The sequence below is a fragment of the Anopheles cruzii genome, chromosome 3, assembly GCF_943734635.1.
Source record: "Anopheles cruzii chromosome 3, idAnoCruzAS_RS32_06, whole genome shotgun sequence".
Taxonomy (NCBI): Eukaryota; Metazoa; Arthropoda; class Insecta; order Diptera; family Culicidae; genus Anopheles; species Anopheles cruzii.
This window is the reverse complement of record NC_069145.1, coordinates 10,709,257-10,725,741: the sequence shown is the minus strand read 5'-3', so window position 1 is coordinate 10,725,741 and position 16,485 is coordinate 10,709,257. Positions and strand designations below refer to the sequence as shown.

At 50.6% G+C, this 16,485-nt stretch overlaps 7 protein-coding genes across 7 annotated transcripts; 3 read left to right on the top strand and 4 right to left on the bottom strand.

The window, feature by feature from the left end:
* Nucleotides 1–114: 114 nt before the first annotated feature.
* On the top strand, nt 115–1,504 carry LOC128273039 (complement component 1 Q subcomponent-binding protein, mitochondrial). The gene is made up of 5 exons (XM_053010948.1): nt 115–339; nt 449–599; nt 669–859; nt 925–1,013; nt 1,087–1,504. Exons 1-5 carry the CDS (start codon nt 123–125, stop codon nt 1,237–1,239), a joined length of 801 nt encoding a protein of 266 aa, XP_052866908.1. The 5' UTR covers nt 115–122; the 3' UTR covers nt 1,240–1,504.
* Nucleotides 1,505–1,712: 208 nt separating this feature from the next.
* On the bottom strand, nt 1,713–2,257 carry LOC128273045 (TP53-regulated inhibitor of apoptosis 1-like). Its single transcript, XM_053010955.1, has 2 exons — nt 2,017–2,257; nt 1,713–1,920 (listed from the first exon to the last, which is right to left on the bottom strand). Exons 1-2 carry the CDS (start codon nt 2,161–2,163, stop codon nt 1,819–1,821), a joined length of 249 nt encoding a protein of 82 aa, XP_052866915.1. The 5' UTR covers nt 2,164–2,257; the 3' UTR covers nt 1,713–1,818.
* Nucleotides 2,258–2,722: 465 nt separating this feature from the next.
* On the top strand, nt 2,723–3,955 carry LOC128269829 (mitochondrial import inner membrane translocase subunit TIM44-like). Its single transcript, XM_053007235.1, has one exon. The coding sequence runs from the start codon at nt 2,723–2,725 to the stop codon at nt 3,953–3,955; it is 1,233 nt and encodes a 410-aa protein (XP_052863195.1).
* Nucleotides 3,956–4,359: 404 nt separating this feature from the next.
* Nucleotides 4,360–7,166, bottom strand: LOC128269827 (putative ammonium transporter 2). Its single transcript, XM_053007230.1, has 5 exons — nt 7,101–7,166; nt 6,561–7,024; nt 5,451–5,846; nt 5,134–5,366; nt 4,360–5,057 (listed from the first exon to the last, which is right to left on the bottom strand). The coding sequence occupies exons 1-5, from the start codon at nt 7,164–7,166 to the stop codon at nt 4,360–4,362; spliced, it is 1,857 nt and encodes a 618-aa protein (XP_052863190.1).
* An 858-nt stretch (nt 7,167–8,024) lies between these two features.
* On the bottom strand, nt 8,025–9,746 carry LOC128273031 (zinc finger protein 572-like). Its single transcript, XM_053010935.1, has 2 exons — nt 9,537–9,746; nt 8,025–9,470 (listed from the first exon to the last, which is right to left on the bottom strand). Exons 1-2 carry the CDS (start codon nt 9,672–9,674, stop codon nt 8,238–8,240), a joined length of 1,371 nt encoding a protein of 456 aa, XP_052866895.1. The 5' UTR covers nt 9,675–9,746; the 3' UTR covers nt 8,025–8,237.
* A 1,116-nt stretch (nt 9,747–10,862) lies between these two features.
* Nucleotides 10,863–12,275, bottom strand: LOC128269826 (zinc finger protein OZF-like). Its single transcript, XM_053007229.1, has 3 exons — nt 12,139–12,275; nt 11,770–12,045; nt 10,863–11,712 (listed from the first exon to the last, which is right to left on the bottom strand). The coding sequence occupies exons 1-3, from the start codon at nt 12,244–12,246 to the stop codon at nt 10,918–10,920; spliced, it is 1,179 nt and encodes a 392-aa protein (XP_052863189.1). The 5' UTR covers nt 12,247–12,275; the 3' UTR covers nt 10,863–10,917.
* Nucleotides 12,276–12,605: 330 nt separating this feature from the next.
* Nucleotides 12,606–16,479, top strand: LOC128273024 (nucleolar protein 6). The gene is made up of 4 exons (XM_053010928.1): nt 12,606–15,145; nt 15,213–15,844; nt 15,910–16,203; nt 16,271–16,479. The coding sequence occupies exons 1-4, from the start codon at nt 12,619–12,621 to the stop codon at nt 16,400–16,402; spliced, it is 3,585 nt and encodes a 1,194-aa protein (XP_052866888.1). The 5' UTR covers nt 12,606–12,618; the 3' UTR covers nt 16,403–16,479.
* Nucleotides 16,480–16,485: the final 6 nt, after the last annotated feature.

Below are 16,485 nucleotides of genomic sequence, written 5' to 3'. Positions count from 1 at the left end.
AACCTCGTGTAGTAATCGCGTGAGCAAGGCGCTGTGGTTGTAAATAATTGGCAAATTCTAGCTGCATTAGGTTTGCTGTACCTGATTTGTGTCGCTGACCGGTAACTGCAATAGTCTCCAAAATGCTTCGCAATCTTCTCCGTACCGCTATCAGCAAAACGCTCACGACCAGCAAACCGTTTACCGGTAGTGCGTGGAGTGCCGGCGTCAGTGTTGCACAACCGGCCAACAGCCTTGCAACATGTGCGATGAGAAGACCACTCGCGGGGATGATCTCGAGTAGTAATACTAACCGGAGCCCGATTTTCGGTGTGTCAAGCAAAAACATTCACACCAAAGGTAAGAGAGATCGGGTCCCGGCGATGGCTTACGGCAGAAACGAGAAGCTACCCATCTTATGTAATCAGACTCGCACCGGCCCGTACTAACAAGCTTGTTTATTTGCCAGGCGAACGCGAACTGGTGGAGTTTCTGGCCGAGGAAATTGTGGCGGAGAAAAAATCCAGCAACCATGGCCCCATTCCGACGTCGCTCAGCGGATATAAGGTGGCCTGCAATCACGCGGAAGTGGAGCTGACGAAATCTTCTGACCGTGAAAAGTAAGCGAACTGAAACCCTATTGTTGCCGTGTGCGTTTTCTTTTTACATTTGTGCTTGACCCTTGGCAGGGTTACAATCTCGTTCAATGTGAACCACACGGTCGACATGGACGGGGACAATGCCGAGGCGACGGAAAGTAAGCCAGAATTTTCGGCCATGAAAAGCCGACCACAGTTTGAGGTCGATATTGTGCGCGGGGGCACGACGCTTTCGTTCACCTGTTCCTATTTGCCCGGCGAAGCTCAGGAAGGAGAATACAGTGAGTGTTCCGTGGTAGTCGTAAGGCGCTACCTGTTTTTCAATTCACCTTACTCTTCCTGCCAGATGATGTGTTCGGTATCGACGAGGTAACGATTTTCCAGGGCGAGTGGAACGACAAAGTGTACGCCGTTGCCGGAGACGTTCTCGATGGGGTAAGCCCGGGAAGATAATTCCAAAGATTCAATAGCTTGCTAACTTTTCTACTTACTTTTAACCTCCATATAGTATTTGTACGATCTGCTGATGAACTTCCTGGAAGAGAAGGGCATTAGCAACGAGTTCGCGGAGAAAATGTCCGAATTTGCCAGCGCCTACGAGCACGCAAAATACGTGGAGCTGCTCGAAGGCATCTCTAAGTTCACCGTGGAGCAGAAGTGAAGCGATACCGTCGCTACTCGTTTAATAACTCCGACTTATTTTCGGAGTCAACCCCGTCATCCATCCCAGTTCGCACAGTTGAACAACGTTAAGATAGGAGGAATCGCGTCTGGCAAAGTACATGATCAATTGCTGCATTTGTATTGTTTAACCGTCATGATCATCACACTTTCCTTTCTGGAAGCCCCCTCTATGTCATAGTGAACTAGATCATCTCGTCGTACAAAAATAAATAAAAACAAAACTTTATTCAACTTCACTTGTGTCAACCGTGAAAACAACGTTGATTATTTCACATTTATTTGGGAAACAACTTTAACAATTAAAAAACTAGTGTACAGCAGCAGCCGTAGAATACGTAGACTTTCTTCTCTCCTGCTAACTTAATTAAATCTGAGGGAATGAAGATGGTCTAGGGAACCAGCACACTGACCCCTATGCTTTGTTCCGGTCACCACGCGGTCATACGACGACCATCGCCCCCAGGGCGACGGTTGGTGGCAGTTTATCGATAAAGAATTAACTACTGTTTGAACTTTTCCGCTACTCAGTAAAATATGTCCGCTGAGCGCCGGTTTCTCAGCTGCTATCGTTTGGTTGTTTCTTTTCCTCCCGTTTCGATTCTCCTAGGTGGTCATTTTCGATTTCCTTAAACTCAATGTGATGCTGCTTCATGGCCTCCTGTAGTGTGGATTGGAAGGGAGAAGATGAAATGCAAACAATGCACACCCCGTTCGGGAACCGTCAAATAGCCATTCCCGCGCCGCTGATGATTACCTTTACGCACTGCTGATAAACTTTAAACAGCGGAGCGCACAGCGAATCGTCCATGTCGCCTTTCAGAAACCGATCCGAGAACCAGTTGTTGAAGCAGGTATCGTAATCTTTCTTCAGCTGCGTACAGTTATCTCCGATACTGTTCATTGCTTCAGGATTCCGACGACGGTGCAAGGCTATTTGTTTTGGGTTTGCTAACACATTCACTGTCACTGGCCGCGCCGCACCGTGTCCGTCCTCACTAGAGAGATTTTGCGCTTTTTGCAAGGGTTCGTATTTTGGTTCTAACCCTTTGTGCTCCCGAGTGCGGTTCGTTACGTGACACTGGGTGAGCGTTTACAGCCGCGTGTTGTGTGATTCACATTGTTAGGTAAATTTGAAACTCGTCGCTCCGGTTGCCGAGAAAGTGAAATTGCGGATTTTGCAGTAGCCGCACGCGCAATAATCTTCCATTAAGAAAAATTAAATCATGTTTTACTTCCCTGCTCGATTATTATTTCGTTCATCTAATTTGACGTTCCATGTGATGATGAAACATTGCACCTTGCTTGCAACGGAAAACGGCGTAAACGTTCTCAGAGCCCTTTAAAACGGAGCGGACCGGACGGATACCGTGCCAGTTAAAACCGTGGAACCAGTAAAACCCCATATAAATCACGACAAAGAACAATAGTGTGCCTAGTGGCAAAGTGTGCGAACGATCGGAATGCAACGAATTCTACTACTGGCCGTTGATCGTGCGCTGCCTTCCGTAGCAAGACGCTATCCGCTTCGGGCGTACTCCGGTGGCCGTGCACCCGGTTTCTTTTCGCGGGTCATCGACAACATACGCCAGGAGCTGGAAAAGAGCAACGAGATGAAGGAAAACTTAAAAAAGTTTCGCCAGGAGGCCCACCGGCTGGAGCAATCCGATACGTTGCAGGCCGCCCGCCAAAAGTTCCGTACGGTCGAGTCGGAAGCGAGCAGGGGCCGTGTGGCGTTCAAAGAAAATTTGACTGCGCTGAGTGGACGATTAAAGGAGGCACTTGACGGAGCATCGCGAACCATGGTAGCCCACAAGGCGGGACAGTTGGGCGAAAGTCTTGCCGAACAGGGACAAAAGTTGGGGCAGAGCGGAGCTTTTCGGGCGATCAGCAAGACGGCCAAATTGGTGGGCCAGGAGATGGAAAGCCACGAAGGAATGGCGTCTCGTGTGTACCGGAGCCCAGCCAAGCTACGGAAGCGTATCGAAATGGCGAACGATCCGTCCGCGGAACGAACGGTTAAACCGAACGCGACTGCGACCGGCATCGAACTTCACAAGGACAGCAAGCTCTACCAATCGTGGGAAAGCTTCAAAAACAACAGCTCGATGGTGAATCAGTTCCTTACGTGGAAGATCCATTACGACGAGTCGGAACATCCGATGATACGTGCTTCCCGGCTGCTCACCGATAAGATGGGTGCTCTCTTTTCGAGGAACGAGCTGTCGGAGGCACTGACCGAGATTTGCCGCATCGATCCGAGCTTCGATCAGCGACAGTTTCTTCTGGACTGCGAAAACGATATCATCCCTAACGTGCTGGAATCGATCATACGCGGTGAGCTGGAGGTGCTGCGTGACTGGTGCTTTCAGAGCACTTACAGCGCCATTGCGGCACCGATTTTAGCGGCAATCGAGGCCGGTTATCGGTTCGATTCGAAGCTTCTCGACATCGAGAGCGTCGATCTGGTGATGGGCAAGATGATGCTACAGGGCCCAGTGTTGATCGTCACGTTTCTAACGCAGCAGGTGGTCTGTGTGCGAAATGCGCAAGGATCGATAGTCGAAGGGGACCCGGAAACGGTGCTGCGCTGCAATCATGTGTGGGTTTTGTGCCGCGATTCGAACGAACCTAACCCTCGGTCCGCCTGGCGGCTCATGGAAATGTCCACGAACTGTCGGACGCAGTTCGTATAGGCTGTGTTCGTGAAGGTACGGAAAGTAAAAAAACAGGAGTGAAACAAAATTAACATTAAGTTAAGTAAAATGAGTATTAAAAACTGTTTCGCTGTCATTCATAATGACCCATGATTTGTCGGTCTTCAGAGAGTGTGTTTATGTGTCATTCCTAGTGCTGGTTAGGACTGCTTCTCCGTCTACAGACTTTCCTGCGGTCACTCAATCCCATCTGCATCGTTCTGGTAAGTACTTTTTGTTTGTTTTCTTACGTTTAAATTATACCCTGTTTTGTTTGTTATTATTATAGGACGTTTAAAAGCATCGTTTCGAAATACTTCATTGATGGATGATTAACGTGATTTTATTGAAACAAATTCACAGTATGAAAGGTAGTGAAACACAACGTTTCCCACGGAACGCACTTAATCGATCCACGCAAAATTGCGCTCGTTGCCATCGGCCGCGTGCGAAGACTGGTTCAGCTGGCCAGCAATGACCGAAAGCGGGATCGTTTCTTTGGCCTCTTTTTTGCTTGTCTTGGCGCGATCCTCACCCCCAAACACGCTTACCGTCACAGGCCCTACGCCATCGTACGCCGGGTTTTCCGTCCCTTTTTTGGCGCTTGTGGCAAAAATATTGATCCTTCGCCGGGCCTCTTTCGGCGGTTTCTGTTTCGCCTTCGTCTCCCGGTTGTCAAACTGATCCAGCGCTGCCCTCCACTGGTGCAACTTCTGGCTGGCCGCTTCGATCTCGTCCACACACCGTTCGTGGCCTGGATTGCGTCCGATCGGTGGGGCATCGATGACGTCACTCAGATCGATTTGAATCGGAGCCAGTGCCGACAGTGCACGCGAGATTCCAATCTGCGTGTGGCGAATACGGTGCTCCATCAGGTCGGCTCCCAGCAGCTCTTCGTTCGGGTCCATCCGGATCGGTACCACTTTGTTGATCAGCCACAGGAGCAAGAACGTGCTGCAAACACTCCAACAGGCCAGACAGAGGGCCGACAGCGATTGCACACCGAGCATATACCAGCCGCCACCCTTGAAGAGCCCCGACCGGCCAGAAGTCGTATCCATTCGGAGAGGATTATCGGCAAACAGACCAACGGCCAGCACTCCTGTGGTGGAGCAACCAGAAGACTGGGCATTAGAGTGGCCGCTTCTAAATTCGCCCATGCGTCGCTTCCAACTTACCCCATATTCCTGCTACTCCGTGAACGGAACTGGCACCGACGGGATCGTCCACACCCATCCGATCAAACAGGGGCATACCGAAGCAACAGAGTGCCGAACCGATCGCACCGATCACGATCGCTTCCCAGGCGTGATACAGATAACAACCGGCCGTAACCGACACCAGCGATGCCAGGATACCGTTGATCAGGTCGACCACATCCATCCGGCCATCGTTATTGTACATCGAGTAGCTGGGCCGAGAAGAATCGCCGAAAACCACCACGAGCATCATCGATCATTGAACTGATCTCATCGTACCGCGTGGAAACACTTACATTATGCTGAAGCTTCCACCGCCGAAGGAACCCATCATCGTCATGACGGCCGCCCGAGCTGCATACGCCCACTTCGCACCGCTCACGCCATAAGTGCTGCCGGAGTTAAACGCCAGCCACCCCCACCAAAGCACGAACAAACCCATGCAGGCATTAACCGGGCTCCCGAGCGGCAAGGGATCCGTTCCCTTCGCGTAGCGACCCAACCGAGGCCCGAGCATGGCGGCCGACGCGAATGCCGATGCACCGCCGACCAAATGCACCGGACCGCTGCCAGCAATGTCCACCACACCGAGGTTCTTCAGGAACCCATGCGGGCCCCACACCCAACCGGCCGGAATGCAGTACACGATGGTGTTGAAGAACGAGAAAATGCAGTACGCCTTGAAGTTGCACCTGTGGAAAGGACGAACGATCGTTGAGTATCGAAGCAATGCAATGAATTCCATCATTACTAATTTAAAGACTAGTATGGATGGCGCTTAAATGTTGAATGAACCCTACAACAACTTCTTGTTGGCTAACCAGTCCTTTCGACTGCTTAAAAACACTCCCAAATCACTGTCCTCTACAACGGAAACACGCGTCTTAATGGGTTGTTTTCAGTGTCGGTCCCCCGGGGGCGAAAGCTACCAGAGAGGGCACGCCATTGTAAAATGTATGCTCTCCCGACTTGTTGTCGTTTGGCTCTGGTTGAACTCATTCGTTATTTAACAGGACATCATTATTGGAGCGTGTCTGACCTAAGCATGTAGCCGCGTGCCCTGGAACTTCAGGACTAACCGGGCAACGGTTAACCTACGAGGTTTGTGTTTGAAGGTTAAGGTCGAAATCGTTGGTACGCTTTGCATACATTTATGGAGCGATATTTTTAGCGAACATCTTTTTTGAACTGCTTCTTGGTTGGTAATAAACCAATTTTTGAACATCATTTAAAGAAACTTGCGGCAATAAGTTTGGAAAATTGCCTATGCAAAACGCACTATAGTCGATCGTTAACACATACAGTTGGAAACTAATTATACGAACTATAAGAAATTTTATGACACGTTAAACTTATTATTATTACCATGTACTGGGGCCACCGTTACTAACGATCGCCAAACTCACCTTTCAGCCATCGCTCCACTGACGATCGTTGTGGCCGTCGTGGAGAACGAAAGCTGGAACAGGAACGCGGCAAAGATCGGCCCAAACAGTGGATCACTTACACCGGGGTCGATCAGAAAGTCACCGAGGGCCACGAAGGGATTGTTGAACTCCCCGCGGCCGAAAGACATCGCGTACCCAAAGAGCCAGTAGGTGAACCCGCCCAGCACTATGTCGATTATGTTTTTCATCATAATGTTCACCTCGTTCTTCACCGAAACGCATCCCGACTCGAGCATCCCGAAGCCGGTTTGCATCGTAAAGATAATGAACGATGACGTCAGCACCCAGTTCGTGTCCTCGACGTTCAGGTCGTAAACGCCCGGGATAACGTAGCTGTTGTTGCGGGCCAGCGATTGAAACGCTCCCGGACTCGGAACAGTTGACGCCTCGGTTCCGTTCGCCATGATGGTCGAATTTTCGCGCTACTGGCTGCACTCGCTTAACCCAGATCTCACGTGTCCTTATCCGATTAGTTCACAACAACGGAGCAGCGCTCACCACACTGTGGAAGCTTCCCGGATCACGAATGTACATCCGATCACGGCCGATTGACAACTGACTCATTGGTCATCGGACAGTCGCGGCGATGGAGTTTAGCTTTTCTGGTTGTCGGTTTCCGCAAAATTCGAAAACAATTTCCTCCCCGTGGGAGGACAGGAAATGCTGCCGCTGCCACACGCTACCTCCTTCCCTCTTACCGATTTCCTTCCATTCAAGAACGGCAGGTCGGGACGAGTCGGCGGCTCATGTGGTTAAGATATTTTCCAATGGTCGGCAGCGCGCGCCCTGCACGAGTTGTAGGTTTTGTGTGGAATTCATTAAAAAATTAGATGTCATTAAGCCATTACGATCAGAGGGTGTGATTGTCGCTGGGCTGGTTGGTGCGCGCCCTGAGGTAGTCATGCAAAGTTTTCCGGCAGCCGCCTGCCCGCGGATTGCGTGCGTGTTTGCTGTCGAAGCGACACGCCGCCTCAATTGACTAACGCTCCTGTGCACGCGCTGTTGGTTCGTTTGGAATGTCTATAGTCACACGGTATTCCGCCCGGGTGGTTCGTAATCCCAAATCTCAAGGAGAATCGTATCGTCATTTTCGGCACGTTTGTGGTTCCCCTGATTTTGCACGCAATTGATCTTTTCCGGTTCCGGAGTGTCACGGTTGGATTCGGGCGTCTTTCGAACGGAACGGGATAAATAATTGGCTATGTTGGAAACATTTGTGGTTTCTCATGATCGAATCAGAATGGAATTGCGGTCGATAATTAGAAAGCGTGGCGGGAACACTGAACTCTATTCAGAATTCAGCCACAACAGTGAGTGACAACGTCGGAATGAAACAAAACAAGCTGATTATCGTGTGTTCTATCAAACTGCTCATTTTATCGCCTTCCGTCGAAAAAACAGTTAACTTTATTTACAGTGTTTAAAAAATTCACGTCTTCCAAACCCGTTTTAGGATAGAAAACAAACATTAATGTGGATGTGTCAGGGTCAATCAATCATCACGAACTGCTTTTTTGCGCTTCCAACGAATATGCGTGTATAAAAAATATCATAAATTTTATATACATCGTAAACACAACGTCCTCTAGGCCGCTCTCAATACTCATTGATCATTTCGATCTCTGTTGTCGCTGATCATTCCGATTTCAACGATCGTAACATGCAGCGTCTACTGTTCATGTGCCGCCTGAGATCCGTGCTGGTGGTGAACCGTGCCGGGCATTGGCCACACTGGTACGGTTTCTCCCCATTGTGGAACCGTATGTGGCGCTTAACGTTCGAGAGGTGCGTGAATCCTTTCCCGCACTGAGGACAAATGTGTGGCCGATCGCCCCGATGCAACCGCTCGTGTACCGCCATCGAACTTTGCTGATGAAAGCGCTTCGGACAGACGCTGCACTTGAAGCGCTTGGGTGTGACGTGCGTGTAGAAGTGGCGATTCAACGCGGACCGATGCTGAAACAGCCGGTTACAGTCGGAGTAGGAACACTGGAACGGTTTCGGATCGGCAAGGTGTGCACTTTCGTGGATCGCCTTCGATTCCGGATCATCACACTCCCGATAACAATAGCGGCACATCAGCGCACTGATCTTGCCCGACAGCATGCGCCGGAACTTGATCGCGTTCGTGTTGTCCCGGCGAACTTTGCTGCCGGTGGCGTGTTCCTTGTGCTGATGTTGCTTCGGCAACGCGGCGGAACGGAGCATTTGCTCCAGCTGGTGGCACTTCGTTTCGGTACCATTTAGCTGCGGCACTCCGTCCCCTCCGTTCCCTTCGTGATGGTCGTTTTCGAATCCATTTTCGACGCTGTCACTCGACAGCGAAACCGCCCGTAGTCCGATATCCTCCAACGAGAGCTCTAGTTCCATCTTCACCACATCGATTGTATGTTCGGCACTATAGTTCATTTCCATATGGTCCGGTTCTTGCTGCTGCTGCTGCTGCTTCCGCCGATATTCATTCACTGCGCTGTTGCTGCTGGTGCTGGCGTCATTAAGGCACTCTTCCGGAGTGCTAGGCAGGCTCACTGCGCTATCGAACGTTACGGATGGTTCAGATTTGATGAACATAGCAATTGGTGGACAAGACTGCTCCGAAAATGCCCTTCTTCGCGTCGATAGCACTGATTCGACACAGTCTTCGCTTGGAATGCGAGGGTTTTCCGCACGCATCGTGGGAGAAGTTTCACCACCAGTCTCCAGGGAATCATTGTGTGTCGGCGGATCAGGGCGGGTATGCTGATGATGACCACCGATCTGCAACCTACCCAACCGGTTGATGTTGTTGTGTGTGCATTTTTGCTTGAACCGGTGCGCTACTCGCAACTCATCGTAGCACGGTATGCAGAGCTGATCTTTGGGTTCAACCTGGAAAGCACGTCACGGAACTCGGTTTAAAAGAAAAACTAGCGAAAGATGCAGCCAAAAACTTACTCTGATTTCTGTAACGTAGTATAGCATGCGATCTACACCGCGGGGATGCTGATAGATCGCAATCATGCCGGGCTCCTGGATATGGCACGCAACGCACTGACCGTGGCTCATTTTGTTGCTCGCTGGTGCCGTTAACATTCACCTGAAACCGATTCGGGAGATTTTCGACTATTTTCACGCTATGATAGCAGCATGGTAGGCAATTTAGTTGATTTGTTCGCCGTACACAACTTGGTACATCTTATATCGGAAGCAAAGGTAAACAAATTGTTTTGAAGTTGTTCGACGTCGCGTGAACACTGCACGCACACACCGTCGATGCATACGTTACAGCGACCCTGTGAAAAATATCACACTTAGCTCACTGGTTTGTATGTGACATTGTTCGAGTTTAATACTGAGCGTTGCTAAAACGAATGTTCAAATGGGAAGAATAACAAGATTTTTTTGCCTTTTGCTTCATAAAAATATTTGTTTTTATTATTGCACTTCAATGAGCATTCAGTAAATGAAATTGCTACAAATATTGTCAATTCAATTTGGTTCAATGTTTTAGGACGGACGGTTTTTTTACCCTTGATTTATTCGGTCATGGCGTACTCATCACTATCTGTGGAAATATCCATGTCCGTAGTACCCAACGATTCTGTCGCGTCTGTGTTAACGGCCTTATCCTTTACCGCACATTCCACGTAGTAGTGGACATGTTTCACCACGGCTGCTTTAGGCCTGGCCAGATCGTCTAACCTTTGATAGTACGGCAGGTCATCGGTGGTTGTTTGACGATCGTAATGGAAACCGAAACTCGATTTCTGCCCATGGCACTGGATTTGTTGAGCCATGAGAGAGTGATTGGCCGCAATCGCTGCTTGTAGTTGTTGCAGTAATTGCTGCCAACATATTTGATAGCCATTTGGCACCTGATGGTGGGGCTCCGGCGAAACAGAAAGTTTGGACAGAAACCAATTCCTGCGATCGGTTATCGTGCGTTGATCCTGCTGGGTGATGATGAATGTTTCATTTCCGATAGTGAAAGGAACTGTTGGATGCATAAGTCTAATTGTATATGCTCTGCACAAGACCAGCCGGCGATTGTGTTACAATACTCACGGTGAATCGGTTCGGAAAACATTTCATAACTTTGCTGTTCGCAATTCACGGGTACCGTTTGTTGGGACATTGCGTTGAATCTTGAATGTTCTGTTTTTGTGTTAAAAATGACTTATATTTTCACCAAATATTTGTAACGAACTTAAATTTTGCTTTGGCGTACCAAATGCTAACCGCGAAAGATTTCGAATGGAAACCAATGATAGTATGATGAAATGTAAAGAAAGGATGTATGTTTCAATAAATAATACTAGCGCAACGACTACCCAGTTTATGCGGCGTGCTTGCTCATGTGATGCCTGCGGAGGCCGCACCGATCGGCAAACCGGGCATCGCATGAGATACACTCGTACGGCCGCTCACGGGTATGCGTCCGCAGGTGGATGGTGAGCTTTCCGGACGAGTAAAAGCCCTTGCCACAAGCGTCACAAACAAACGGCCGGTCGTTCGTGTGTGATCGCATATGAACCGTGTGTGAGTAGTGCGTTCGATACGATTTGTCACAGATCTTGCACAAATACGGTTTTTTGCCGGTATGGAGACGCATATGGTTTTTGAGGTTCCCGGACTCGGCGAACCCTGCGCCACACTTGGTACAGACGAAGGGCTTCTCTCCTGTGTGTGTCCGTTCGTGCGCGTTGCGATTGCCGCACGTGTGAAAGCGTTTCGAACAGTAGCGGCAACCGAATCGTTTGAAGGACGCGTGTATCCGAACGTGTGCCCGCAAGCCAACGCGATCCTTGAACGAGCCACTACATCCATTGTAGAAACATTGGTACGGCTTGTTCTCCGTCTGGTGGGCAACGGAGTGTTCGATCTTTTCCGATAGCTGCTTAAACTCCTTGAAGCAGTATTCGCACATTAGATTGTGCACTTTCGGGAGCCTCGGGAATGATGTGGGTGATGCATCGTCGAGTGAATGCGCTTGGTCGTGCTCGGCGTGCGTCGTGTCTTCCGATTGTTTTACCACATCGTCCTCCTCGTAGTGTTCGGTTGGTTCTTTTTCACTCTCGTCATGATGCTGCTCCACTTCTTCATCTTTCTGCTCGTTGTCGTCCAACAAAAACTAAATGTTCTGCTCTTTTGTATCGTCTACGTGTTCTTCCGCGTCGTTTACAAGTACCTCCTCGACAGCCAATCGTTCCTCCTGTTCCTCATCCTCTTGGGCGACAGATTCATATAACGGCACCAAAGGTGGACTACTGATTTGCAGTTCAGCCTCTGATTTGCAGTTTGTACTGTTTGGCTCACACTCTTTGTCCGGTGTGGTATTCGTGACCTCCAGCTGCGATTGACCGGACAAGCGTATTACGTTGTTTTGTATGCTGCGCTGTTTAAATCGATGCGCAGACTTCAGCTCGTCGTAACACGGAACACATAGGTAATCGTTTGGTTCGACCTAACATTCGGGTACGAATGAACCGATAGAAAGAGTGTCATTCATCATGTCGCCATGAAAGCCAGTTCCTCCCAAGACTGCCCAACATCTTACCTCGATCCCCGTTACGGAAAGAAACATATCGTCCAGGCCATTCGGATGGCGGTAGATGGCTATCATGCCGTTGGATTTGGCATGACACGACACACACGTTGGCAGCATCTTACCAATAATGCTTTTAGACGAAACTATCTAACATTCAGTTTCTTCAATTAGTATTTGACCGCAAAGGGTAGCTAAACAATAATATAAACACGCTAGCATAAACAAAGAACTGTCAAATGGTCCGGTGAAAAAGATTCCTTCCGAGACGTTACACCCCATTACACCATTCGAAGCAATAGTTCGGGTGGCGTAATGATGAGAACTGTCATTTGCTGCCCTCGTGTGTGTCCCGGCACTTGCAGAGCCGAGAACGAAAACAATGTGCGTTTAACGGTGCAATTTATAACTTTTAGTGGTTCGTTCGTTTGTAGTGTGTAGATCTTTCAGAAAGTTATTTCGTTTGTTCATACAACCTATATTAATTCAACGATGAATCGAGTTAAAAAGAAAGCTGCAGTAACCAACCGCAAGAAGACGGTGCCTTTGGTTCAACGCAAGAAGCAACCGGTTGAATCCGACAATGAGTCGTACGATTCCATGGTGGACAACGGAACCGATGAAGACGACGACGACGATGGTGACGATCATCGTGGCATTTCGAACGGTCACAATGAACCGTACGAGGATGACGAAAGCCTCGACAGTGGGCACGAAAGTGGGGCCTTTGTGCGGCTTCCGAAAGCAAAACCAGCCACTGGCCGCCAGCATGCCAAACGGAAAGCGGCAGCCCACGAGGACGAAGAAGCTCACCGGAAGCGGTTGAAGGCGATCAAAGAACTGTACAAACCACCGACAGTGGATGAAATCAATCGGCTGAAGGAGACGGAGAACTACTACCACTCCAATCTGTTTCGGATGCAAACGGAACAAATGCTGAAGAAGGTCCGTGTTCCGGCCAAGGTGGGACGCTTCGTTCACGTTTGGTTGGAGGAGTTTAAGGGCATTTTGCGAGGCATCGAAGAAGCGTCCGTTGCTCGCGGTCTGCTGGAGGTGGCTTACGATGGCATCAAGTTTCCACTTCAGCTCGAGGACCCTCATCTGCGGGAAGTTTTAGGCAAGGGACGGTTCCAGTACTACCCCCAGCAAAACGTACGCATCATCGGTGGTGGTGGCGGAGTGCTGCGAACTTCGTTCGGGAAGCCCCTGATCGTGGACCTGATCCTCGCCATGCCCGATAAGTGCTTCCACAAGGATGACTATCTTAACCTTCGTTATCACTGCAAAAGAGCGCACTATCTGTGCACGATTGCTGAGCACATGCTTCGTCGTGCCGACTGCACCCATCAAAGTGTGGCCGAAGTTCGCTTTGTTCCGCTGAAAGGTGATCGCCTGAAGCCAGTCCTCGAAATGGTGCCATCGGATGAAAAATTCGCGCACAAGGTACACTTTCGACTGCACGCCGTACCCGAGGGTGGCAAGTTTTCGAAAACACGCTTCCTCCCGGCAAACAACAACGTCCGACCGGCGCTGGTTGGCCACTTCGCGGAGGCCGAAGGGTACGAGAGTTTCCCAACACCCCACTACAACTACTCGATTGCGTATGATTTGCGTGTCGTGAAGAATGCGGAACTGCTCGAAAGCATCATCCAGTCGGATAGTGTGCGGGAAGCGATTGTGCTGCTGAAGGTGTGGGCCAGCCAACGTTGCTTCAACCGGGGCCGGTACGGTTTCGATGGAGGGCTGATCACGTTCTACGTTGCGCATCTGCTGCACTGTCGACGGATCTACCCGAACATGAGCAGCTATCAGATTATACGGCTGTTTTGGAATCAGCTAGCGGCAAGCACCTGGGACACGGAGGGGGTGTCCTTTGAGGCGAGCAACCGCGAAATGATCGGCTCGTTTCGCCAGTTCTACGAAGTGGTGTTTCTCGATCCGATCGGCGTGCTCAATTTGACCGCGAACCTACCGCTCGATCTGTACCGCCGTGTCCGGCACGAAAGCGCCCTCGCAATCCGTCTGCTGGATAACCGGAAGATCAACAGCTTTCTACCACTGTTTCTGGCCAGCTATCCAGTGTTCAGTCAGTACGATCACATCGTGTCTCTGCACGAACCGGGACTCGTACCGGCAACGATCGAATCTTTCGCGGAGGACATCGACCGGCTCGACTTTGTCGGGGACCGACAGGCGTTGTTTGTGAAAATGATTGAACGGTTGCTCCGAAAGGGGCTTGGATCGCGGGTTACTTGCTTGGTGCCATTACCCGGAACCGAGGCTGACCAAGGGGCCGACGATGGGTGCACGATCGGTATTGTTCTGAACCCCACGGAAGCATTCAATCTGGTCGATAAGGGCCCCGAAGCGATTAAGGTGGATGCGAGCGAGGAGTTCCGAACTTTTTGGAGAGGAAAGGCGGAGCTGCGTCGCTTCAAGGATGGCTCGATCACGGAATCGTGCGTGTGGGGACAATCGGGCGATCCGATCGGGCAGAAGCGTTTAATCGTACGCTCGATCGTGCTGTTTCTGCTGCAAGCACACTACGACATACCGGCCAAGAAGGTCAGCTATCTGGCGGCTCAGTTCGAAACGGCACTGCAACCGTGGCCACCGAAAGAGCTCGAGGTGTTCCACGAAACAACCGAAGAGCGCTCGCTTGCCATCATCCGGGCATTCGACACGCTCAGTCGAATGATGCGCGATCTCGAGAAGTTACCACTAACGATCAATGCGATCACCGGAACAGACGGAGTGTTTCGGTACACCGATCCCGATCCCGCGCGTCCGACCGCTAGTGGGCTGCTTGTCAATGGGCAGCTCGTGTTTCTGAGTGGCAAACCCATTACCGCAACGATTCAGCTCGAAGCGAGCGGCAAGTGGCCGGATCAGCTGGAGGCGATCCGTCGCCTTAAAACGGCCTTCTATCTACGGATCGCCGAATGCATCGGTAAGGCAAAGGGCACCACCGGAAAACCCGTGGCTCAAGCGTACAACGAGTATCTGGATGTGCTCTATGGTAAGTGCGCAGGGTGGTAACTTGGAACTCGAACGCCGATGCGATTCTGATGGTCTTCTTATTGCAGAGAAATTCCTGTTCCGTTTCGTCATCGTCCATCAGCGCGAGATCTCGATCCTGCGAGAGTATCTGGCCGAAAACAAGGTCACCCGTATGCTGCAGGATACGGACGAAAGCATTGCGCTCGAGATGCAGGCCATCATTCTGCCTAACCTAACCGGCATTCTCCATGGCCTGCATCAGCAGCACTTTTCCTTCGGGTCGGTGGCGGCCATTGCCAAGCGGTGGTTGTACGCACAGTTGATCGATCCGTACCACTGGCCGGATGAGTGCACGGAGGTGCTGCTGGCCTCGCTCTACCTCAATCAGCCCCTACAACCTCCGGTTCAACCGCAGGCCGGTTTCCTACGCTGGCTCCAGTTCATCGCTACCACCGACTGGAGCAAGGAGATGGTGGTGGTGAATTTTAACGACGAACTGTCGTCCGAAACGATCGACGAGCTGGAGCGTGAGTTTGGCGAGCGTCGTGACCGTTTTCCACCGCTTACAATCGTCACACCGTGCGACGGTTATGGGCGCTACGGGTTATTTGGGCGACGGGCACCGACGGTACCGATTCTGAACCGTGTGTCGCTACTGGCGAAGGTGGCGATCGGGATGATCGACGAAAACTTCCGTACGATCCGTCGTAAGATTCAGGTAAGTCGCAGAGCAGCGTGTGGCCACCGAACTTGCATTTCATCGGGGTTTGTGTGTGTTTTTAGAACTTCTTTAAACCCTCGTACGACGGTTACAATGTGATCATTCACCTCGACACTACGATCATACCGTCGATCGGTGTACGGAACGCTGCAAGTATTGGCAATCGCGAACCGCCCAGTCTTTTCGCTCAGCCAGTCGGCAAGGAACCGGCCGCCGGGTTCGATCCCGTGCGGTTCTACTTACGCGAGCTCCGTGAAGCCTACCGAAAGTTTGCCCTTTTCTTCTACGATCCGTGCGGTGGCGATCGTATTGCCGTCCTCTGGCGCCCCGAAGCACTCGAAGAGAAACCGTTTACGGTAGGTTAAGGCACGGCGAACTTAAAATTGTATTACTATCTTCGCGAGTGATTCTTATCTCCTCCAGATGTCGCATGTAAACGGTCGTATGCTGAGCGGAACGGAAGCGGATGGAACACTGCGGTTGAATGTGGACGCGCTGGTACGAGACTTTGAAATCGTTGGTCACGGATTGGTGACGCGTGTCGAGCGGCGATGAACGGCCAGACATCCCGAAATGTCTGTCCACTGGAAGAAGACAATTGGTCAATATCTGTAGGCCAATAAAAAAGCATACACCCC